The following is a 25268-nucleotide window of genomic DNA, read 5'->3' as shown; positions in this document are numbered from 1 at the left end:
AAAAAGCAGGCACTCATGTAGCTCTGCCTGTAACAAAAAACCTGGAATGTGATCCACTATTCACTGTTAGCACCTGTCGTCCTCACCCTGGACCTAGCTCTTCTGACTTGTTCATCCTGCATCTGCTCCTGCTTGTCCTTTGACCGACATCGGCCTGTCCCCTCCCTCCTTTTCCTGGTAACCACTATTTTATTCTCTGTACATTTGACTTTCTTTTTTAAAGTCTGTACATAAGTGGGGTCATTGACTGTTTTGCTTTTGAGTCTGGCTTATTTCACTCGGGCTCACGTCCTCCAGGTCCATTCATATTGTAGCAAATCTGCACCGGGAGGAGATTTGTAGGCAAGGTGCCTATAGTTCCAGCTGCTCCAGAAGCTGAGGCAAGAGGATTGCTTGAGCCCAGGGGTCCAAGGCCGGCCTGAGCAACACAATAAGATGCGGTCCCAGGGAAGTAACACTTAAAAATTAGGTCATTAAAAAATTTGAAAACAAAGAAGTTGGGGAGGAAACTTGTCAGATTCCACGCAGCCCCATGGGTGAGACTGGGGAGGTGGGAGCCACCCACCCAGCAGAGGCCCGCTTCTGAGGCGAGCACCCCTCAGCCAGGCCTGGTCAGTAGCAGAGTTTTTCAGAAGTGGGGGTGAGACCAGATTTAGCCGCGGAGAGGTTGAACTCTGTGCCTGTAAGGTGACGGCAGGACACTTCTCGGCTGAGCTCGGGGATGCTTAGTGCAAAGGGAATGGTGTGTGTGATCTTGCAACTGGAACCTCACACCTCCATCCGGAGTCACTGGGGGGCTCTGGGGCATCTCCAGGCCTCCTTGTTTCATGGCAGAACCAGCCTGTGTGAGGAACCGACCTGCAGTTTAGAGTCATGGTCTCCATTCATCCTCGACTCTCCAGGCCGATTGGGAAGATGCCTCCCCTGTCTTTACACTTCTCCTTGTGTTTAAGTTGTGTTAACACTTCCTGTTTAGAAAGGAGAGCCAGCGAGCTGCGGGTGGTGGGGCACATTGACCATCCAGCTAACGTGCGTGCGTCTCCATGCGTGGGCATCTCGGGAGACTGTGTGGCCTCCTCATTCAACCAGTTACTGCAAAATGAGAAAAGGCAGCTGATTCTGCCTCCATTTTGTTCCTGCTCAGCCCACTCCAGGAGCTAAAAGCCACTTTTGCTTTTTGTCTTTCAAATCCCTCAAAGTGAGAGCAATTTAGAGCTCTATTTGAAGCTATCAGAGCTCTCTTTCTGTGGGGAAGCCAAGGCCAAGGTTTGGTTGATCACTGCATTTTCCCAGACGTCTTGTTTTCAGCAATTTTTCCTTCTTAACTCTTGCTCTTAACATTCCCCTCGGTGCCCAGCAGAGCTGCCTGGCTCTCTGGGGAGTGTTTGGATGAGTTTAGAGGCTTCCTAGTTGTCACCAACACTGACACTTGGGGCTGGCCCCTCCTGACAGTGCCTGGAGTCTCAAGGAGAGCCTTCATCCTGATTTCAACTGCAAAACACAGGAATACACCCATCGCCAGAGCCACCGCCAGCAGCTGGGAGGTCTGCTTGCTCTTTGGGCCTCACATTTCTGTGGGTGGCTTAGTCCTCAACTGAAAGAGCAAGTTTCCACTGCTGTGGGATACCCTCCACCCTGTCCCTTTCGGGCCACCGGGGAGCCGTCGTTCATTCATTTGTTCACTCATTCATTCATTTCCTAAGCACCTGCTAGGTGCCGGGCCTCAGGGATGCAGTCATGGGGAAAAAAAAATGTGAGAGAACCATCTAGCAGCCTGCATCCTACTGGGAGGAGACAAACAATGAGGCTTAGACAATTTGGAGGGTATCAAAGCTGGAAAAGGGCAGGGGATGCTGGGGAGGCGGGTGCCACAGTTTTAGTGACAGTGCTCAGAGCCTGTTGAGGTAGGGCCTTTGGGCAAGGCAGGGAGTGTGGAGGGCAGGTTGCAGGCAACGATGACCCTCTGAGGCACAGCAGAGGCCAGGGTGACTGAGTGGACTGGGGGATAGGGAGAGATGCTGGTGGTATCAGACAGTAAGAGGCAGATTTTATGGGTCTCCCAGATCACTCTGAAGACTTCAGTGCTTACTCTGCATTTTGGAGGCCCCTTCCTTTCAATGCCTCCATCTCCCAAACCTGTCTTCATCGTCTCTGATCCCACCCCCACCTGTGCCGACGTGAGCTTTGATAGTGTAAATGAATGTAGTGGGAACTTCGTAGATTTAAAGGTTTTGGGCACAGTCACAGGGAGCCCACAGGGTCTTCTGGAGCCCTGCAGTGTGAGCACATGGTCTCAGGGCAGCCCAGCCCCAGCTCCCAGCTGGCCTCTGCCCATCTCACCTCCCCATGGTCCATTTTCCTACATCCACAGAACCATCTCTACAAAGTTAACTCGGACCACCTCACTCCTGCTGGAAGTCTCCAGTGGGGTCCGTGGCTCTTAGAATAAGCAGACTCGCCGCCACAGTCCTCCACCATGGGCTTGACCCAGCACATCCGAGCCCTCCTCATGGCCCCTGTGTGCTGGCTTTCCTCTGTCCCTTTGATGGGCCAGGCCCCTCCCTGTCTTAGCATGGAGCAGAGGACTCCGCAGGCTCCAATCCAGCGGTCACTCACCAGGCTCTGGGTACGTCATTTAATATCCCCATCCCTCAGTTTTCTCATCCGTGAGATGGGGTATGTGAGTCAGCTTTTTCACTGCTGTGACTAAAAGACCTGACCAGGACAGTTGTGGAGGAGGAAGAGTTTATTTGAGGGCTCACAGTTCCAGAGGTCTCAGTCCCTAGACAGCTGGCTCCATTTCTCAGGGCTCGAGGTGAGGCAGGACATCATGGCAGAGGAGTGTAGCAGAGGGAAGTGTCTCACATGATGATCAGGCAGGAGAGAAAGTCTCCACTCGCCAGAAACAAAATATATACCCCAAAGCCACACCCCCGCTGACCCACCTCCTCCTGTCACACCCCACCCGCCTTCAGCCACCACTTGGTTAATCCCATCAGGGAATTAATTCCCTGATTGGGTTAAGCCTTTCGTAATCCAATTATTTTTCTTCTAAACCTTTCATATCTAACACATGAGCTTTGGGGGTTCACCTCACATCCAAACCATAACATGGGGTAATAGCTTCACCTACTGATAGGGGTCTTGTAAGGATGGAATCAGAGACAGGTGAAGTTCCAGACAATAACCAGCAGAGTGAGAAAACGCTGTGTTAGAAATGATCATTCCCGTAACCCAACGTCTCCTCTTGCTCCCTGTGAGCAGGAGTGCTCTCTTGAGTAAGAAACCCCCAAGTTTTGTTACAAAATTGCACATCAGTGCTAGACTGTGGCTTTTGAGAGTACACTATGAATCAGAAAGGGAGAATTTCAATCCTTTTAAAAGAAACTATTTGCATTCAATTTAACAGTTCATTCAGTGTGAAGGAAACTGACCACTTGGAGGATGGGTTTCCACAAGGATGGGTCAGGGGAGCCTATCTGAACTTCCAGGAAAGGGGCGTGTGGGGCAGAACCTGAGCTCTGCACTTCAGTGTAGGGAGGCCGGTGAGTGGTCCCCATGGTGCTCTCACACCGGCATCCCAGGAATTGGGTGGGACCCGAGCTTGGGTGCAGCCCCTTCCCCACAGTGGAACCAGATATTCAAGTGCAGTGTCACCCTACCCATGTGTCAGGAGCCAGTGACTTGACTGCACTCTAAGCAGAGGCAGGTTGAGATCAGGGACAGAAAAATACGCCCAGGAGGTCACATTCATATGTCTGTAAACCTTTTTTGTATTAACAAAGAGACCCTTATATAGTCAAAATTCTGCTCACTGATATTCCTCGTGGCTAAACGTGCAGCCCAGTCCATAAGTTCACCCGCTCTTGAGCATGCAGTGTTGGGGGAAATGCATTGGGACATGGTGGCCGTCGTAGGCATAGCTATTTATCACGCCCTGTTCTTGGGTCCAACTGAGGAATGAGATGGACCTCTGAGAGATGGAAATGAAGTGTGAGCGTCATGCTGGATAAATCTCAGAGAATAATGGTGATCAGACCTGAAAGTCTAAGAACTTGCTAGCTCTCCCTGCGAGCCTAGACCCTGGGATGCTCCCACCCCAGAGAGGGCTGAGGCTTTTTGCCAACCCCTTTGCCTGTATCAGAGCTGATGGCTTGGAAGAGGAAGTGTCCCCAAGGGGCTCTCAGCTTCTTCTCCAAGCGCTCCAGGTGGACTGGTGACGTGGATGCGGCCACCTGTTCGAGGGACACATTGAACCCTTACAGGTGGGATCTTATGGTTTCTGCGATTTGCTTTAAAACACTGCAGAAGAACGGCAGAGGAGGGCAGGCCCCCGCAGAGCAGGAGTGGCGAACGCTGGCTGGCTGCCCGTGCTTCTTCTCCCTTCCTGTCTGTTGAGAGCAGCACAAAAATTCTGTGGCCAGCAGAGCTTCACCCCACCATCAGATAGCTGGTGGGGAGGGCACAGGCGTGCAGGTCTGCAGCTGTCTCTCACCTCCTCACTCCTACGGCTGATGCACTCCCCAACCTGCCCCACCCACTTCATTTGGACCACATCTGGCCGCGGGCTGCCCATGCCAGAGCCTTCTGCCCAATTCCCTTCATTCTTTTCTATGTATAAATTTACATATATTGGGGGACATTTGGGTTGTGCTGTATCAATATTTCCATCTTTCTTTTCTCATTAAATCGTGAGCATTTCCCAATGACATTATTTCAGTGGCTTTAGAATGCCTCACCCCTACAATCTTTTCTGAGCACAGTAGTTGGGGATCTTGGCATGTCCTGCTACTAACTGTGAACCCTCCCCTGCCCCCCACCTCACTCAGAGGGAAACTAAGACGTCCTAGAGGCCCCAAAGCCTGTCTCCATCTGACCAGCCACACTGACCTCATTTATGCACACAAGTCTGCTTCAGCTGCCCTGGCATCCTTGTTCTTCCTTCAATGCTCCAGCCACACTTCTACCACAGGGCCTTTGTACATGCAGTGTCTGCTTCTTTGTCTCTCTTTCTCAGACTGTGGTGGAGCTGGCTCCCTCCTTCACCTCCCTATTTAACCTGCAGCCTGCACCACCCTGACACATGCTCCCCTTATTCTTTTTTCCTTCATATGCTTCTCATTATTCAATGTACTCTATACAATGAAATGTTTATTTGCTTCTTATGTAGTTTCTGAGTCTCCTTGAGATCAGGTGATTTGTCTGATTTTTTCCCCCACTGATGTACCTATGGTGCCAAGCAGAGCTGCTCATACAGTGTGTGCTTGATAATCAGAACGACTTATCCTCCTGAATCATCGACCTCGGATGGTTTGGGGGTGGGGGGTCTCTCCTCCCTGCTGGCCAGTCACCTGAACACGGGGGACTTCCCATCTCATCCCACTGCTGCCACACTGATCCGGGACTCCCTGTGGACCCCTAGATCTTCCTTATCCAACTCCAAGGAGCTTATTAGCGCTCTTTTGAAAAGTCAGCAGAGGCTTCATGTTCATCCGTGTGCACACATCACACGCACACACATACACATATCACACGCACACACACATGCACACACATCACATGCACACACATGCACTTACATCACATGCACACACATCACATGCACACACATCACATGCACACACACACATGCACACACATCACATGTACACACATGCACATACATCACATGCACACACATCACATGCACACACACACATGCACACACACACACATACACATATCACACGCACACACACATGCACACACATCACATGCACACACACATGCACACACATCACATGCACACACATCACATGCACACACACACATGCACACACATCACATGCACACATCACATGCACACACACACATGCACACACACACATGCACACACATCACATGCACACACACACATGCACACACATCACATGCACACACACATTCACACTCACACCATCGTGTACCACGTCCTCCAGTTCCTGCCTGTGCCTCTCCAATGCCTTGAAACACTCCTGTGACTCTTGGGCCCTCTCTGTGAAGGGAGATGCCTTCTTCCCTATTTCACTTTCTCAAATACAGCACCCTTCCTTTTGTGTTAATGAATTATATGACCATGGGATGCATCCCCAAGGAAAGCTCCTCTGTGGATAACTTCACCTGCCGCCTCTTCCCTGGAACACAACTGAACTGACAGCAGGTGCTCGGTGGGTGGAGGCAATGAAGGTCATGCACTCAGACCCACCAGTCTCCACCCCATCCTCTCCAGGCAGGCTTCCTACCTGCTCCTGGCTGATGGCCCCATATTTGCAAAGTGTGTGGGGGGGTTATTTACAGCTCTGCGAAAGGGGTGAGGAGTGCTGAGCACTGTCTTTAGAATATACTCAATAAAACAGATGTTACTGCACACATGCAAATGTTCACTGCATTCGTGTATTAAATAGGTATTTACTGAGCACCTGCTATGTGCCTGGTACTAAGCTCTTGAACCATCCATAAAATGAGATGTTTGAGAAAGGATAAAGCAGGCTCTGGTTCTCTTAACTAATGGTCAGCTCTGAGATCTTGCTTACTTTGTTGACAGAGGTTTCCCCAGGACATCAGAGAGGAAGAGAGAAGCTGGGGGTGGGGCGCTTGTCATCTGCCGGCCTTTAAAATAATAGAAGATGGTTTAAATTTAAGTGGTGGTGAAGGGGTCAAGGCTGCAGTAGCAGAACAGTGCAGTGATAATCTGGCAGCTGTTCTCTAAACCATGGCTAAGCAGTCGCTGCCCCTCCGTCTCATGGCCACACAGGACTGTGGTCAGCTCCCCTCACAGACCTTGGGAGTAGATTTCTGGCACGTGGAGGGTCACCGGGCTGCAGAAGCACAAATGTCCATCCCTCAGCAGGTGCGCGGCGTCTGTGTGTGAACCACACTGTGAGCGCCCCCTCGTGGTCCTCAGCAAGGACCCCTGAGCCCTCTGCCAAGAGGCGCGCACTGCGGGCCAGGGCCCTGCTCCTGGATGTGCCAGGGATTCTCTCCCTGTGCAGAGCAGTGGAGGCTGTTTACGTAGAGTGGGGGAGACGTCTCTCTTCTCCCTGATCCCGTGACACGGCCTTCAGTCGTTGAGAATGTGACTCATCATGAGAAGTGCACTTTACACCCCGACCGAGGCGCGCACACGTGTGCATGTGAGGCTAAACAAACGTTTCGTGAAACTACTCTTATCCTTGCCACATGGGGTGCTAATTCTGACGTTTTCTCTTTTATTCCATTTCAGATCTTTAAAATGCTGGTCAGGACCCAATAAATTCACAGCTTGAAAACCACTGTTCTAAGCCAGAATCCCCAAAGTGGGGGTTTATGGAGATGGGCAAGGACAGAAAGCAGGAGAACATCTATTTGGATTTATTATTTAAAACTTTTTAACTTGTCAGTTTTAGTTTCTACTATTTCTGTGTTTATAATGTAAATATATATTTCGTACTATAAATATGCAGTCTACTAGGGACCATATTTTACATACACATATACACACATGCATATATATATATATTTTTTTTTGTGGTACATATATTTGTTTTGCCGTGACCAAATTCATATTCTTGCATTAACACAGGAGCTTCTGGGGGCCAGCTCATATTCAAACCTCATCGTGTGTGTCTAGTGTGTGTGTGTGTGTGTGTGTGTGTGTGTGTGTATTTAGTGTGCCAAATAAGCATAACCAAAATATATACATTGCATGTCTATGGTGTAAATAACATTTGGTGTACTAGAAAATATAGGTTGGAGGCACATGCTCAAAATTGCTTTACTGGCCTGGCCCCGGGAACGTGTCGGGTGGCGCTGCCACCTGTCTCTGCCTGAATTCTGTGGCAGCGTCATCTCTTACACATCATCTCTTTCCTCATTTCTCTTTAGACTGTCTTTATCAGACTGGCACAGTCTGGGGTCTCCCCAGTGCCCAGCAGAGAGACTTTCCTCAGTGTTCTTGGAGGAAAGGCCCTTCGTGTGTACCTCTCTTTGCTGAGAGACCTCCATTTTTGTCTCCTTTTAAATTTACCTTCAGGCAAGATTATCCCAGGGTGTTACACTAGTCTGGAAACTGCCAATAACAGGTCCCTCTGATGAGGCACAAATCAGGCCCTTTTGCTGCTCCTGGGCCTTTTTAGGACTTATACACACTCTTCGCAAATGAGGGAAGTTTTCTTGCTTTAATTTGTATCAAGACTCCCCTGGAGTCTTCCTTCGCATGGTCCTTGCTATTGAGTTGAGAGTAAGATTGATGGATAGGAAGGAAACATCTCTCAGTATCCGGAGGCTGAACTCAAAGAAGGTGGACCTCAATTCTCCCTGGACATGAGGGAGGAAGGGGACTTAACCTTGAACTGAGGCCCCAGGGAGGGCTGGGGCTCAGTAAGGATGTGTCGATGTTTGTTGCCGGGCAGCTGAAGGACTCTTCAGGGGGCTTTGGTGTTGAGGATGAGGAGGTGGTCCTGCATGTGATGGTAGTTTTCTGGGCTCTCTGTCACAGGGTGGGAGCAGGGCTCTCAGCATGGCCCAGGGCTTGCAGACTCACCCACCTGCCATGTCATAGGGTATTGCAGAGGATGCCCACCAATTCCCAGGAATTTACCATCAGGACAGCAGCAGGGCAGTGTGCTGTGTGGGTGTCACTGTGATCTGAGTGACACCCAGAGGCAGGTGGGCAGATTGGGCAAAGACGTTCCTCATGTGGCTTGGCTCGGTCTGCTCCCCTGAGAGTGTCCAGCACCCAGAGGTTGGCAAGGCAGGCCTTGTATTTCTAAAACAGCACAATCTACCTTTCCTGCTATTGCCCTATGCCTGACAGGGATGGGGACCTCTTCAGTCTATGATAAGAGAAGACTGAAAGGAAAGCTGTTCTTTCTCCCTCCTGTAATTCTCAGGCATCATCTCTTCCAAAACCTTTGCCTGTTCTAGGCCTTTTTTATGCAATTACCTGTGCAGTGCAGTGCAGACCCACCTTCGGCTTCATCGCTGGATCAGTCTCGGTTATATGAACAACTGCCTTGGTTCACTGGCCCCTTTGGAGAATGGCCACCGCCTGACCTGTGCAAATACAGCCGTACTGGGATGGGGCACATAGCCTCCGCCTGATGGTGGGGTGTGGGGGTCTTGCAGGGCCAGGCCAGCAGTCAGGATGTCGACTGTACTTGGATGTGGTTGGTTGCCTTCAGGTGGGTCTCTGTCACACCCCTGCGCTGTTCTGGTATGCATCACCCTTTTTAAAATTCATAGTTCCAAGGGTGGAGCTTTCCTCCAGGGTGGAAGCCACTTCCGTGGCAGGTGCACAGAAGTGTTACTTGAATGAATGAAAGAGAGCCACTTCAGAGCTGTAGCACCCTCTGAGGATCCTTTATCCAAAGTACATGGGTCTAGAAATGTTTTAGATTTCCACATTTTTCAGATTTTGGAATACTTACATAAGTTTTGCTGGTTGGATATTCATTATCTGAAAATCTGACATCTTTAGATGCTCCATAACCAGACTTCATGTCCAGAGATGCTCAATCTGTATTCCCGAGTTCAGCATTCACGGTAAAGAAAAATTTGGCATTGTCATCAGTCCTGTAAGGAAATAAATAAAAGGGAGAAGAAATGCCCTCCACCCTGTAACCATAGCTGGTGTCCTCTGGTGTGAGACTTGGCTGACCTAATTTTCATTTCAGGCTTAACAACAACAACAAAAGGTTGATATTTAGGATACCCACATTTGAATTTCTAAAATGAATCCAAACTCTTCTAGTTGCTAAGGGCATACGTATGCCTCCATGAATGCATTATTATTTTTTTTAAACCTAAAAATGGAGCAAGATTGGAAAGGCATCCCTTTGCAGAGGTTATATGCATCCCAAGAGAATCCCATGAGATGCAGCAGAAACGGAGTAAGCAAGGGTCATCAGGCCACTTGTCCAGAATAAGTCACTCAACCTCTCTGAGCCTCAGTTTCCTCATCTGTAAACCAACCATGTTGCTGTTGCCTCAGGTGGCTGATAAGGGTCAGGTGAGCAGCCATGTGATGAAGGTGGATCTCAGATGTACTTGGCCAGGGCTTGCCACCAGGTCACCTGCTTCTGACCAGCTCAGTCAATGGCCAAGAGCCCCTAATTTTGGTAGCCTTTCCTTCAAAGGCTCTAGGGAAGCCAGCATCAGGAGGGAATCTTCCCCCCCGCCTTGCTGGTGGTGCTGTCTGGTTAAGAACAAAGTGTTTTCCAGGTACCATGGCACACGCCTGCAATCCCAGCAGCTCAGGAGGCTGAGGCGGGAGGATCGCGAGTCCAAAGCCAGCCTCAGCAATTTAGTGAGGCCCTAAGCAACTCAGAAGGGTTGGAGATATGGCTCAGTAGTTGAGTGCCCCTGGGTTCAATCCCCAGTGCCAAACAAACAAACAAACAAAACTCACCTCCGCTCAGAGCTCAGTTGCCCCTGCATGCCTATCTGGATGAGGCAGTGAGCACCTCCTGAGACTTCTTCTGATGACAGCCTCAGGCAGGTAAAGGCCATTCTTCATCTGCTCCTAAGTTTGTGCAGCTCTGAGGAATAATGGGCCACTTATCAGCAGGATGACCTGAACTCTATGCAGCCACCGGGTGGGAGGGAGCAGCAGGTAGAGGCGGAGGCCAAGCAGGAGGCCCGCCATGCTGCTGTCCTGGCTGTAGGCGGCCTTCTGGAAGCTTGCTACTGGATCGTGGTCTGCCAAGGAGGAGCAGCAGCTCCTGGGAACCTGTAGAAATGCAGGAAGTTGGGCATTATCCCAGATCTACTGAGCCGGAATCAGCATCCTCACAAAGATCCCTGGCACTTTGAGGCACACTGGAACAGGAACTGTGTAGAGCAGATATTTTTTTCCCCTAGAGCATTCCAGCATCTTCAACTGAGTTGGGATGTGATAAATAAATGCCTAGCACAGTCGTCCCTCAGCATCCATGGCCTCATGGACCAACATCACCAGGACACTGGATTAGGGTCTCAGTGGTGACTTGGGAATAACTGGCCCATCTACAAAGGTCCGGGAAGGCAATTTTTTGTGAATACAGTCATTCCTCACTATTTGAGGGAGATCAGTTCGAGGACCCTCATGGTCACCAAAATCTGCAGATATTCAAGTCCCTTGTATATAATGTACTATTTGCATATAACCTATGCATATCCCCCTGTATACTTTAAATCACCTGTAGATTACTTCTAATAACCAACACAATGTAAGTGCTCTGTAAATTGTTGTTATACTGTATTATTAAGGGGGAAATGACAAGAAAAATAAATCTGTACATGTTCAGTGCAGACACAATGTTTTTCAATTATTTTTAGTCCACACCTAAAATAATTGAATCAAACATGTGGGGTTGAATCCAGCATGTGGAGCCCAAGCAAGGACCTGGAGCTGACCCTATTGATTGTCTGAATAATGAGCCCAGAAGAGTCCCCTGTGGCTATGTTAAACCATGAGCACCTGTTCTCCGCCATGCATCTTGGCTTCCTGGAATTCCATGAAGATGTGGGTCTCAGGACACATTTCCTCCCTGAGATCAGGGTCACAAGCCCTACCCCTCCTCATAGCAGATGTGCTGAGGTTGTACTTCCTGTGCCCTGAGTTAGAACACAGGGCCTGGGTGTAGACATCTTGCTTGTTAGCTATTAGCTACCGAGCACCTTCCAACCCACCATCCTTTCATGTTCTGCTATTTGATGTCTGGCTGCCCGATCTCATTCCTTCCCCCTGCCCTCCAATTAATTATTTCTCTATCCATTCCGTTTAAAGTCCTCTCATTAGACCCAGAGGTTTCTGGGTAACAGTATTCTGATACTGTCATGGACCAAATGTTAAAGTGCCAGGCTAGCCTTGGGCTCACCATAGACCTGAAGAGTGAGAACTATTTATTTAGCCTCTCCCCTGCATTCAGATATACGCAGAACGTAGTAATTCCATGGAACTCTTTTAACAATGGATAGAAGAGACTCTTTGGCTCTACATGGGTCTGTAGTTAAAAAGGAAGAGTAGTTGTGGAAGAATACTACATCTAAACTGATCAAGGTGGCGAGACAAAGTCATGGAATAACGGTTGTTAAGCCACGAGACAGCCATGCAGTCACAGAGCTCACAGCCGTGTCTGTCTATTTTCAGTTGCTATAACAAAGTATTTGAGGCTGGATAATTTATAAAGGACAGAAGTTTATTTGGCTCTTGCTTCCAAGAATATGTGCTGGCATCTGCTTAGTATTTGGCAAAGGGCTTCATGCTGCATCATAACGTGGCAGAGACAGAGCAAGTGTGCCAGCTTGCGCCTCTTTTCCTCTTCTTATAAAGCCTCAAATGCCATCATGGGAACCCTATCCTCATGACCTCATCTAATCCAAATTACTTCCCTCACCTCCAGATACCACCAACATGTGAATTTGGGATTAATGTCCAACACACAAACAATTATGCACATTCACACCATAGCAGTTGACAGACAGGGTCCTCCAAACCTGGCCTGACCATCCTGCCCTATGGGCTACCTTGTACCCATCTATTTGAGCTAACCTCCCCACCTACATTTGACCCCGTGTTCCCAGGATAATGAGGTTGGGCTGGGCCCTACAGAGGGCACCCATAGAGGGAGACTCTGTGGTGGGTACCTCCTGTCCTGGTGCTAGTGAGAGTTCTCATGAGAAGTGAATGAACTCATCAAGACTTAACAGGTCATTGATACCGTTTCGCTGCCTCATGTGGAAGTTGAAAACGTCTCCTGTTTCCATTAGAAGAAAAACAACAACAGTGAGTTTTGGGGATTGTGTGGGCTACAGCTGAGCGTGAGCAAGCCTGTGTGGGCTGGAGGTGCCCACTGGACAAACACGTCCACAGGCAGGTTGAGCAGCAGAGCCCTGTTGTTCCCGGAGGAGCCTGTCCCGTGGAATCTCGGGAGACATCATCTACCTCCCACACCTGCCCCTCAGAGCCAGCCGTGAGTAGCCACGCACAGAACATTCTGGCTGTGAAGGGAGGTGAGGGGAAGCCTCCTCTGACATGCTCCCCCTCTCTCAGGACTCTTGGGCCACTGGGCCGTACACCCGCTGCCTGGTGCGGCAGGACTGGAGTTGCCATGCTAAGGCAAAAGAACGGCCTTTGGGCTTCCCGGAGGGTGCGGCCTGTTGGTAGTGTGGTTCTCTGCCAACTCGGAATGTGACAAAGTGAAAACCATGGCAGCTCCTAACAGAGCCCGTGCAGGAGCTGCTGCTGTGGGCAGCTGCTAGTGGACGGGGGTACCCTGCACCTGCAGGCCCAGGAGCGCCATCTGAGGGGAGATGCCCCAGGATCACCAGGTGCAGCCCATCTTTGCAATGTGATAATGGAAATGTGTCAGGAAGACAAGGCCAGCTGCCCCGGACCATGAGTTTTAGCCCTGGGACCTAGTCACAGAGTGACATCAGCAGTCTCAGATTCTGTAGGGTCCACAGAATCTGAGGGGTCCACTGTGTGTGTCTCAGTCCAGCCAGCCCCGGGCACATGGTCCATTAGTGTCCTGTGTCATGATGCACAATGAGAACCCCAGACTCAGTCCATTCTGGACTGTTGGAACAAGGACCTGTGGCAGGAAGGAAGAAGACCCAGGAAGCAGCTGGGCTCCAACAAGAAGCCTCTTGTCACAGCGGCAAGTTGAGTAAACAGGATACACCCACAGTGCCTCTCTCCTTCCTGAGGGGCCTTCATGGCAGGCCACAAGCCTGTTGCAGGGATCTCAAGGGCGCCAGCACTTAGGAGGCGTGGAGAGCTCACTGCTTGGAGGCAGAAGGTGTTATTTCCCCTCTGGGTTCTTGAACCCACCTAGCTTTAGGGAAGGGTTATTTGCTTTCACTTCTGGCACCCACCATGGGCCTGGAGTTTTAAGGGTAAGAGGGAAAAGGCAGGCTGCCCCCCCCCAGCTCTCCGTCATTCAGGGGGTGCAGCGTGGTTATTTGTGAGGTGACATATGGCACTGCCAAGCGGTACCATTGGTTGCCATGGCCACCGCTGACAACAGAAACCTGGAAATTCATACCATCATTCGTATGGTGACCCAGGATTCCTGGATGTGTGCACCAACCTGCTGGTGCCTGGATTTCCTGGTTTTGAAAACAGAATTTTTTTTATTATTATTATTGACAGTAGCTTTATTTTTAATTACCCAAGACTGGAAATCACTCAGATCCATCAACAAGTTATGGTAGATCCATGAGAAAGCGAACTTTCTAATACCAGTTTCCACAGAGCCACGGGCAAACTAAGCACTAGCTGTGCTTCTCTGGGGAGGAAGGTGATTCTGTTAGCCCAGCCCCTGACATTGTCACTATTTCCACATAGTGACATTCCAGGGAGACACGTGGAGGTGGTGTGAGACATGTCCTGATGCCCATGGATGGAAGGCATCATGCTTCCTGCCTCTCTTGTTCCTCTGGGCCCTGGGGAACAGCAGCTGGAACTCCAGATCCAGGTACTCAGGGAGCCCCCGAAAGGGCTGTGAGAGCGAACTGGTGCCTAGTTGTTCTTTGAGTAGCACTTCCGAGGAAGCAAACGAATAATGCCATAAAGTAGAGCAAAACAGCTGAGCCTCGTTGAAGGAAACGTTTCAAACAAAATAATCCTGGATTGAGATCACACTTTTTTTGGGGGGGGGGGAGCCTGGAGTGAGAGACACCCTCTCCCTCTGAGAGACAGGTATTTGTAATGGAAATGGGGGCACCCAGAGCCTGAGCTGGTCTGGTGGCAGCAGGAAGAGCCAGCCAGGCTGCACAGGTGATTGCCTGCCCGCCCGCCAGGGAGAGCGCCAGTGAGCCAGGCCCTGTGGGGAGAACTAGCCCTTCTCTAGGCGCTGCCAGGGAGTAGCTCCTGCCAAGAGAGACCTGGAGCTTCCTTTCACTCTGTTACCAGACTGAGGGGATTTTTCCTAGGCCAAGTCTGACATCAGACTCTGCCCCCAGGGGGAGTGAGACCCTGGCGGGGGGATGCACCTGGCCTCTCGCCCCATTAGAGGACTTCGCAAAGAAGAGGGTACCACATATACAAGATGCCACAGCTCCACCTGCCCAGCAGGCCAGAGGAGTGGCATGGCTCCTGCTGGTGACCTGGGGGTCCGCAACTGGGTCCATACTGGCCTCCACTTCCTGTTTGATCTTTCCCCACTTTGTGACTTTCCTGGACTCCTTGCCCCTCTCTCGCCTCTGAATTCCAGACTCTGCTGGGCCCTGTTTCCCCCACAAAGGCCTCCAGCTGCCCTCAGCAGCCTTCTGGCAATGTCTGAAAAGCCACTGGACAGGAACCACCCCACCTTCTTGCTCTCTGCAGAGCATCTGTGGTAGTGCCCACAGTCACGGTGCCCGGGAAATATGTGGGTCCCGAGCCCCAAATGTTACCCTGAAAGACGAGCTCTGCCGGCCCTGCTGGAGCCCAGAATATCTGAGAAGAAAGCAGAGAGGGGTCCAGAGCTCCCTGATATTTAACTCTGTGTTCCTGGAGGTCGGTCACCCCAAGGGCCAGCTGGCATTTACTTAGCCTCTTCGACTGCTTCTGAAAAGGTGCTGGAGAAAGAATGGAATCTCACAATCATTTACCTAGCACTGTGGCATTTGCTTAACCCGCCTTGTGGCGATAATCCCAAATAGATCTTAGCATCACTTTCTCCTCCTGGACACCTTGTACTCGCAATGCATAGTTCTCTGTCTTTTTTTTTTTTTTTTTTAAATCACAGTAAATCCCCTGTTAGATAGGAACTTAGACTGAGCCAAATACAGACTAAGAAGATCGGGGCCCTGTCAGGCATCTTAAGTGAAAAGCACCCTCCAGGTGGAGGAGTCAGGGGACAGTATTGATCCTAGATGGTGAGTGTGTCAGCTTCTTCACCGCTGTGACCCAAATTATCTGACTAGGGTACACCCCCAGGGACCTGCTTTATCCAGCTACTTCCCACCTGCCTACAGTGACCATTTGGTCAGTCCGCTCAGGCGAGGATGAACCGATTAGGTCACAGCTCTCACCATCGAATCACTTCACCTCTGAACACGCCTGCATTGACAAAAGAGCTTTGGGAGGACACCTCATATCCAGACCATAACAGTGAGCTGACCCATCACCTAACCCAAGGCTGCACCCGATGCCCACACAGCTGGGTCAGCTAGTGACTGACAGGGCCACAGTGGGTGTGTGAGGCAACCCACTCAGGTGCCACCCAGGTGGCACAGCCCAGAAAGAGAGGCCTGGCCTAGCCCACCTGGAGTATTCATTCCCAGTAATTATAGGCTACTCATAGTCTCCAACTGTCATCCTACATTTCCAGATATGTCCCACTCAAAATAAGACTTTCGTCAAAGGCAAGCTCCACTGTGAATCCACTCTGCTATATGGTAGGTTGGGTGGGGGGCCACGGGAAGGAGTGGTATCCTGAATCCTTGCCGAATCCATCCAGGGAAATAGATCTCTGAATCCTCTTGGGTTACAATTCAGGTCAGTGTCTGGTTCGTGACAGTCGTGTCAATTGGAGGTCATCACTGGAAAGGGCTTCCATGGCTCACCCTAAGCAGAGCAGGCTTTGAGCCACCATTAGTCGCACCATTAGAAAGTGTGTGTGACCACACACACTTGAGTTCTCCAGAGGTGTAGGGCAGGCAGGAACCCATGGTCATTGTGAATGCAGGGCCTGCGGGGTCTCAGTGAGGTGGGCCTGCCTTTCTTCTCTGACCTCCGCTCCTTCTCTCTCTGCATTGCTGCATGTAGTGTCCTGGAAATGTCAATTGAAAAGGTTGGGATCACGGAGGTGCCTGGCCCCTGTGAAACTCCCCCACCCCATGTCTGAGGAGCCACCTGCCCTCTATCTTGGCTCCCTGGGCCTTTGGGCTGCTCTAGAAACCTTTTTAGTAAACCTACCAATGTGGGCACAGGGGTGTAGCTCAGAGATAGAATACTTGCCTTTCTTGCACAGCCTCTGGGTTTGGCCCCCAGCCCCACTCAATAAATAAATAACCCACAGATGTCACTCCTGCCTCTTTCTGCTTTTCCTGCACCACTCGGGCCAAAAGATGCTGTGAGAAAGATTTGACCCTTGTGAACACATCCTTGGTTTGTCAGGGAACGCGACCGGGAGAGCACACAAAAGCCTGCCGTGGCATGTGACAGCTGTTTACTAAAGCCCGTTCTGCTCTCTCCTCTTACTCAGCTCAACGACTCAGCCAAGCAGCTCATTGAGATGGACAAGCCGTGCCCCACTGCCGCTGCCGCCACCGCATCCGGCTGTGACTCTCCCTTGCTCTCTGATCCTGGCGCAGGGGCCAGCATGGCCCCAGGCCCCACTCTAAGCAGCTCAGGGGCGGTTAGTGCCTTTCAGCGGCGTGTGGACGGCAAGAAGAATGCCAAGAAACGCCACTCCTTCACCGCACTCAGTGTGACGCACAAGTCCTCGCAGGCTGCTAGCCACAGGCATTCCATGGAAATCAGCGCTCCGGTTCTGATCAGCTCCAGCGACCCCCGCGCTGCAGCCAGGATCGGGGAGCTCGCTCATCTGTCATGCGCTGCACCCACCCAGGTAATGTCCCATAGCCCAGGGCCAGCCCACGTAGGTTCTCGGGGTCTCCATCCTCACCTTTGTGCCAAGCAGCTCATTTCTGAACTAGCATGAAGGAAGCAACCCTGGAACTGCCCTTGGGGGTAACTGGGGCTCCCTCTCCACTGCCTGCCACGAGTCACCTCCAAGAATCTTATAAATGTGTGCCTGGTACCCTCTGTGTGTTTTAAGGACACCGTGTTGGAGTAGCGGCCACTCAGGAGAAAGTTCCTCCCATCTCACTGGCATTCAGTGTGAATGGCTCTGTCCTGGGGAAAGCCGTGGCTTAGTCCTGGGATGTTCTGAGCATCTCTGTAGGGCTGGCTGATGTCCCTTTCGCAGAGAAAGGGCCAGAGCTCAGAACCAGAATCAACTGTGCTGTTGAGTACTTTCATGAGTGTTATTTCTACAGATGCCTTTTATCTTTGGACGTGACATTGATTGTGTTTTCCACAGTTTCTTTGTAGATTTAAGTAACCAAAGCAAGATGTTTAAAGAATAGAAAGGAAGTGGTTATCTGTAGGTCTGGAAAAACTGGTCACAGTGGCGAGCAGAAATTGGGCAAGTTTCTCCCTTATGAATGCACAGATCAAGTACAGGAAGGGGGGGGCTCTCCCAGCCCTGGCAGGGACGGCTCTGCAGCCACACTGCTGAACTGTCACCCTTTCACATGAGAGACCGGGGAACAGGCAGATGTGCCCACTGGGGTGTGGTCTCCTCCCTCCAAATCCAGCCTTCTCCATGACCGTGTACCTTTGTACAGGTTGGACGTGGGAGTGCCCATTTCTCCCTGGTCTGCATCTTCTCACCTTGAGGTCCGTCTGCAAGCCTCTCTCCATGTTTCCATCAGTGCCCCCCCTGATTGCCCTGGACATGTCTCGGAACAAGTTGTCAATTTATGTCCCAAACTAGAGAAAACACCAGTAAGCAACTGGCTAGGGAAGGACCATCTTTTTCAAGATTACAGTTAACTCCGTTAACTTTACACAGAGAATTGTCTTTTTAAAAAAATCAAATACTTGAGCTTCTGCAGAATTTCAGTTTGGTTCAGATGTGCCACATTAATCTGAATGTGCCACTTACACACACGGCACACACACAGACACTCATACAAACACCATGTATACACACACCTGTGTACAGCACAGCTCCACATATCCACTGGCGACAAGATATGCATATACACATACTTGCACAAACACACAAATGCACTCATGCTGCACACACACACACAACTACGTAGAGGGGGGTACAATTTCCCTAGCATACACACAAAAATGCTGGTTCTCACTCAAGGTTGGGGCCGGGGTCTGGAATGTGCCGTTGTGTCTGGAGGTTCACTGGCCGCTGCTTGCCTGCTTCTTAGCCCTCACAGCTTCCCACTGCTGGGAAACTCCCAGCATCTACACCTTGGACTCGGTGTTCCCCAGGAAATAATCCTTAGGGTTTGTTGGTGCTATTACGGTTTGGATATGAGGTGTCCCTCAAAAGCTTCTGGATTAATGCAAGGCTGATTGGAGGTGAAATGATTGGGTTGTGAGACTGCAACCTAACCACTCCATCTTATCTTGAATGGACTTAATGGGTTGTAGCTGTAGGCAGGTGGGGCATGGTTGGAGGTGGTGGGTCACTGGGGGTGTCCTCTGGAAGGGTTCATCTTCTCTGAGACCCCTTCCCCTTTCTCTTTCCTTCCTGGCCACTGTGAGCAGAGCAGCACCCCTCTTCCTTCCCCTTCTGCCATGATGTTCTGCCTCATCTTGGGCCAAAAGCAATGAAGTTGGACAACCATGGACAGAACCTCTGAAACCATGGGCCAAAATAAGCATTTCCCTCTCTAAGTTGTTCTTTTCAGGTAGTTTGTTCACAGTGATGAAGGGCTGGTGCGGGTACATTTTCTATAAGGGGGTAGGTGCAATCTGATCTGGACCCTAACCCTGCCCTCTGACCTCGGCTAAACTCTTAGAGCTGTTCCATAAGGGGCGCAGAGGCTCAGTGGTCAACACTGCCCTGCTCCTTGGACCATGCATACCCAGGGGGTAAAGGCAGAAATCAGTGGTTTCCAGCAGGGTCTTGCTTGGTTTTGGCTCCAATGACCTGGAGATGCTGAGTAAGAGGCCCCAGCAAGGCGTGGGTGGCATTGTCATGGCGGTACTAAGACTAGATGGCGTTCGCACTCTGTTAGCCACCACGACCATTAAGCTGCGACAGTTCTGGTCCAGAGCGCTGGTCTCTCCCTGGTAGCCTGGGCAGCTGCTGATGACATAGACAATTGAAATCTGTGTTCTATGACACACTCAGTTCAGATGGCAGCTGCAGCAGCGGGGCTGACAGAAGTACTTACGGAGGGGAGTGGGGCGCAGGATCGCTGTCCTGTGCTCCACCTGGGGAGCTCTTTTCTCGCCTTCCTCACTTTTCTCACCCCCACTGCAGTTGGGGACCCCTATCAATAAAAGGGAGGAGGGAAGGCAGAGAGTCAGGAGAGAGGAGTCTTGTTCCTGATCCGAAGGTGGTCCTGGAGCCTCCAGGTAGCGCCAGCCCACAGCCCCACAGCTCGTGGGTGGGGGGTCTAAGGATCACCCCCTCAGTGCTCCCTGGGAATTCTGAAGAAGGAGCCCAGCAGGGCTTTTTGACAGACTTTGGTGGAGCTGCTGCCAAGTCTCTGTGGGATGGGAGCATCTTTACTGGCACTTTTCCTTAGACCCCAGAGTCGTGGTCTCAGCACAGATAGGTGCAGGGTCCCCTTTTCTCTCTGGCCTCTCATCCTCACTTGCGCTTGGCCCCCCTGTTGCCAAGGCCCCTGTGTTAATACAGCAGAGGGCCCCTTTCCCAGGGCTTGTCGTCTGGTGTCTGCTGTAGAGCACCCATGGGAAAGGAAGGACATTTTTTTTTCAACTTGTGCACCGTCTTCTTCCATAGGGATCTGAACCAGCTGATTTTTCTGGGTCTGGGATCCCAGGATCCTTTCTTCAGCAGTGACTTTTACTGAAGGTCATGAGCAGGCTGTGGACTGTCTTTTGGGTCACTCTAAAGGATGAGAGATCCAACAAAGTAGTCACAGCCTGTCTCCCTGTCCTAATTTAGTGGAGCTATTGAGAACGGAAAAGGGCACCCCTGCAGGTGTGGCAGAGGGTGAACTCTGCACTCCTCCTGAGGCTGAAGGGTCCTTCCATGGTCTGCCTGTGCCCAGACACCGAGCTCTCCGGATCTGCCCTCTGCTCTGTGCTGTCTTCCTGGTTCCTGTCACTTTCCTGGTCCCATGACTCTGATCAGGAAGTCCCTTGGCCTGAGGACTCATCCAAAGTGGCCAAGGCCAACCAGACCCAGGTCTGACTGCGGCCACAGTAGATTTTTTTTCTCCCCACCATGCTAGATGTGCCCTTTGAGAGGAGCCCCAGCCAGCATTCTGTGGTTAGTGGATGAGACTTGGGCTTAGCCATCAGTGGCCTGAAGAAATCAGTATCATTGTTTGTGTTCTCCCACAAGCAGAGGCCTCCTGTGGGGCAGCACCAGCACCATGGGCATGGGCCAGGGTAGGGAGAGAAGGAGGGCTTGCTGCCCCAGGCTCCTCCATGCCCACAGGCACAGGGTGATGCTGAGGGTCACAGCAGCAGGCCCTGCCCCTCATGGGCCCCTTGAGACCCACTCTGTCCATTCAGGCTGTGACACAGAACATCTTGACTGATTGATGAATCCTTGGCCCCTGCGGGCCAGGGGTTGGGGTGACAGGCATGCGAGGTCAGTGAGGATGCTCATCTGGAACCCACGCTGACCCACAGGCATGTGCAGTCTTCAACCTGCCCACCCAGCTCCTCTTGAGCCATGAGGATCACAGGGTTTGTAGGATATTGTGTCAAGTGTCCCAGTGTGGGTTTTTTTTTTTTTGAGAGAGGGGCGTTATGGTTTAGATATGGTGTCCCCCAAAGCTCACATGAGAGACAATGCAAGAAGGTTCAGAGAAGAAATGAGTGGGTGACAAGAGCCTTAATCCAACCAATGAATTAATCCCCTGATAGGGATTAAGTGACTGGTAACTGAAGTGGTGGGGTGCAGCTGGAGGAGTGGGGATTGGGGGCGTGGCTTCGGGTTATATATTTTGATCTGGAAAGGGGAGACTTCTCTCTCTCCTTCTGATCATGCTATGGGCTGCTTCCCTCCACCACACTCTGCCACCAGGATATTCAGCCTCACCTCAAGCTCCGAGGAATGGAGCCAGCCTTCTATGGACCGACTTCTGAAACTGTGGGCCCTTAAATAAATTCTTCCTCCTCTACAATTGTTCTGGTCAGATCCTTTAGTCACAGCATCGAAATAGCTGACTAAAACGGGGGGTGCAGCTGTTGTCACATGGATACTGAGCTCTTATTGAACACTGCGCTGGGTTCTGTAGGAAGGGGCACACAGCATGCCATCTGCCCCAGAAGCCTGGCCAGCCGGGAGTGGAAAAGGGACCACTCACTGGGCCCCATGCTAAGTCTCCTTCGTGGTGAGGCTGGCTTCAGCAGAGGCCCATGGGCAAAATGGGCTCTGCCAGGGCATGTGCCTCGTAGGACGTGGTGCTGTTGGAGGAAGCTGTGTGTGCAGACAGACATACATCAGAAAGAGCAGCCCAAACAGGCGCCAGCTGTGGTGCCCTTTAATTGGCTTGATTCTAAATTCCTGTGACCGAAGGTGAGTTAAATGCAGACCAGATGCACACCTTCATGGAGCCTCCGTGGTAGCTGATGCCCAGTCTGGGTGGGTGGGCAGAGATCAGGGCAAGGGTCCCAGCTGGCTGAGTCTTCACTCAGCTCTTCGGTGCACCTGACGTGTTTCACTTGCTCTCTCTCTTTTGTGTTACCTGACAATGGAAAGGAAGAGCGAGGCCTGTGGATTCTCCAGAGGAGACTAGAGGCCATTCCCCGTGTCCCTGCTTCTCGGGCAAGTGCTCTGAGTACTGTGAAGCCTGAGGGTGCACAGCTGTCCAGCTGCTGGTCTCCCTAGAATGACTGGCCAGGGTCAGGTCTGCGGTTTGTTCCTCTAGCCACACGGCCTGATAACTCCTTCCCTGATCTCACACCCTCTGTCTTGGCTTCTCGTCACTCTCAGCTCCCCCCATGTGCCCTGGTGGCTCACCTTGCCACGCAGTGAACCAGTAGGTTTAATCCTTCCATCTTAGAGACGAGGAAGCTGAGGCCCAGCGCCTGGGGGTCGACTGAGTGCTGAGCTTCTGGCCAGCCTCCCTGCCTTCCTGGCCCACTCGGGCTGTCAGGAGTGGTCGGGACAAGCCAGGATGTCCCTTAACCCTTCGTATCCTCTCCTCTCAAGTGCACAGGGCTGACTCGGGGCATAGAGACCTTGCAGGAGATTGCAGAGGATGTCTGCAGGGAGCAGTGCTCCATAAGGTCACTCTTCTCCCCCCTTCTCGCTCTCCTTGAGGCAAAAACCTGACTCAGTACAGTGCAGAGCAGGGCCCTGGACTGGAGTTCAGGCTCCTCTCTGGCTGTGTCCCCTGGGAGAGTTGCTGAGCTTCTCTGAACCTATCAGCTGGTAGTTAAGAGCCAATATTTTCAGTACCTGCCACCCTGGCAAAGCACCTGACCTCATCTTCTGCAGTCGCAGTTGTCTTGTCTCTAAAGTGACACAGCCGCTGTGCCTCCCCCAGTGTGGTCTGATGTGAGATGAGGAGACACAAGGCACCCCTCCCTGGTGTGTGTGCGTGTCGAATGATGGCCCCAGCAACTTTGCTTGATGCTTAGGAAGTCGGAGTGAATCACCAGCCTGAGGTTCCAGAGAGAACTTTTAGGGCTTCAGAGCCTCATGTATTTAAGTCATTTCTCTCTTCTCCTGTATTCCTTCTCTGGGTAGATGCTGTGCTGGACCCTGGAGGCTCTGTAGGGTGGTGGTTAAAGGAGTGTGTGTGGGGCTGAGGATAATATATTGTCTCCAGTGTCCTCAGCCAAGACCCTGCATCTTCCCAAGCTCAGTCTCTTTGCCTGGCCTTCCCTCCTGAATCTCCCTGCAGGAAAGTGGATCTTTGGAGCTGCCCAGGTGATCTTGGAAGCCCTTGACACTCAGTCCCAGGTTGCCTTCCAGGCCCACCATCCCTCACCAAGACCTGGGCAAGTCACTCCTTCCCACCAACCCTCATCTCTTCTCGCTGTCCCTTGACTTGACTATTCTGCCCACCTCACACACACACACCACACACACACACACACACACACACACACACACACACACTTCCTGCCCACTCTTTGTGGCCCTCTGAAATGTTCATTTCTTCTCTGCAGCCTTCTGTGGCTCCCTGTCATCTTTCCACCAACCAGACTGATTCTTTAGCTGTCTCCATGTCCACCACAGAAACTGATTTGTGTGTAGGGCTGTCCCTGTCCTTAGGTTTCTGGGTGCCTCAGGGCAGAAACTGGGTCCCATTTGCCTGTGTACCATACCTGACCCATCGGTAGCAGTTTTCTTCTCGGGTGGGCCATGTGACCTCTGACCTGGGTCAGCAGCATTGTACCATGAATGGTCTTACATTTAAAATAACATGACGCCTGCTGGGCTCGGTGGCCTTCCCCACAAGGACAGCTCCCATCACTACCAGCTCCTTGAAGGCTCCAGATCACTTCAAGGACTTGAGAGGGCACAGCTGTGAGGTGTCTTGCTGAGTGCTCCCAAGGGGCACAGGGTCAGGCCGAGCCTCAGATGGCTGCCCTGCTCACATTTATACCCCAAAGAATTTTTTTCTCCCTGCTCTTTGGAGAGGTCAGAGGGCCAGCTCATCTCCTTGTGAATAATGGAGTCGCAATCACGTGTCCTGGGGGAACTTTCCCCTGGGGGAAGAAGGATGTCATGGAGAAGGAGAGGGGGAGAGTAGCTATTGGGGCTGACTCCATAAGTACAAATTCAGATATTTGCTTATCAAAGTTATTGAATCAAATTGGGAAATGATTGCAAGTCATGTGACAGCCGGAGACATGTTCTGAGAAATGCATTGCAAGTTGATTTTGTCATACTGCAAACAGAAAGAGTACTTACAGAAACCTAGAGGGTGGGTCGCTCACTCAGTAGGGCTTCTCGATGTGATCAGGAGACACAGTAAACACAAGAGGCCTGAGGTCGCTGCCGGTGTAGCACAGCATGCCGTTTTACAGTCTTTTTTTTTCCTTTTCTTTTAAGAAGAAGGAGTACACTCTAAAATAACGATAAAGATACATATAGAAAATGTGAACACACAATTACCAGTACCACAGAGAAGTAAATACATAAACCAGTCATCTACTATCATTAACAGGTATTATGTTCTGTACACACACGTGTATGTGCTCTGCTTTTATACCACCGGCAGCCTAGTAGGTGTGTCTATACCAGTGTCCCCACAGACACATGGGGAATGCCTGTGGTTATGATATCTCTAAATGTCAGGAATGCTTTTAGATCCTTTATCATTTTATGTGACCATCATCCTATATGCAGTACATCATTGACCAAAACATCAGTATGCACCGCATGACTGTACTTACATTTTAGAGGAATCTCCTCATAAACCAAATCAGAAATCAAACAGGTAGTCACCAAACTAGTGAAGGAACCTCAACGGACCCAGTTCACAAGGGAGCACTCTGCATCAGTCAGCATTAGCTGGTGATGCCATGTAACAAACATTCTCTCACTCTTGGAGACATAAAGCAACAGGCTCATTTCCTATTCACACTTGGGTGAATCACAGGCAGC

At 51.1% G+C, this 25268-nt stretch overlaps 1 protein-coding gene across 1 annotated transcript in view; it reads left to right on the top strand.

The window, feature by feature from the left end:
* Sh3rf3 (SH3 domain containing ring finger 3) overlaps positions 1 to 25268 on the top strand; it is a 335414-nt gene that overhangs the window by 225060 nt on the left and 85086 nt on the right. The window contains exon 4 of the mRNA XM_027948923.3: positions 17172 to 17537. Coding sequence (XP_027804724.2) covers positions 17172 to 17537 — 366 coding nt within the window. The remainder of the gene's footprint in view (positions 1 to 17171; positions 17538 to 25268) is intronic.

This window comes from Marmota flaviventris, chromosome 14 (genome assembly GCF_047511675.1).
Source record: "Marmota flaviventris isolate mMarFla1 chromosome 14, mMarFla1.hap1, whole genome shotgun sequence".
Classification (NCBI taxonomy): Eukaryota; Metazoa; Chordata; class Mammalia; order Rodentia; family Sciuridae; genus Marmota; species Marmota flaviventris.
Note: the sequence above shows the minus strand (reverse complement) of the source record. Positions and strands in the feature narration are given on the sequence as shown.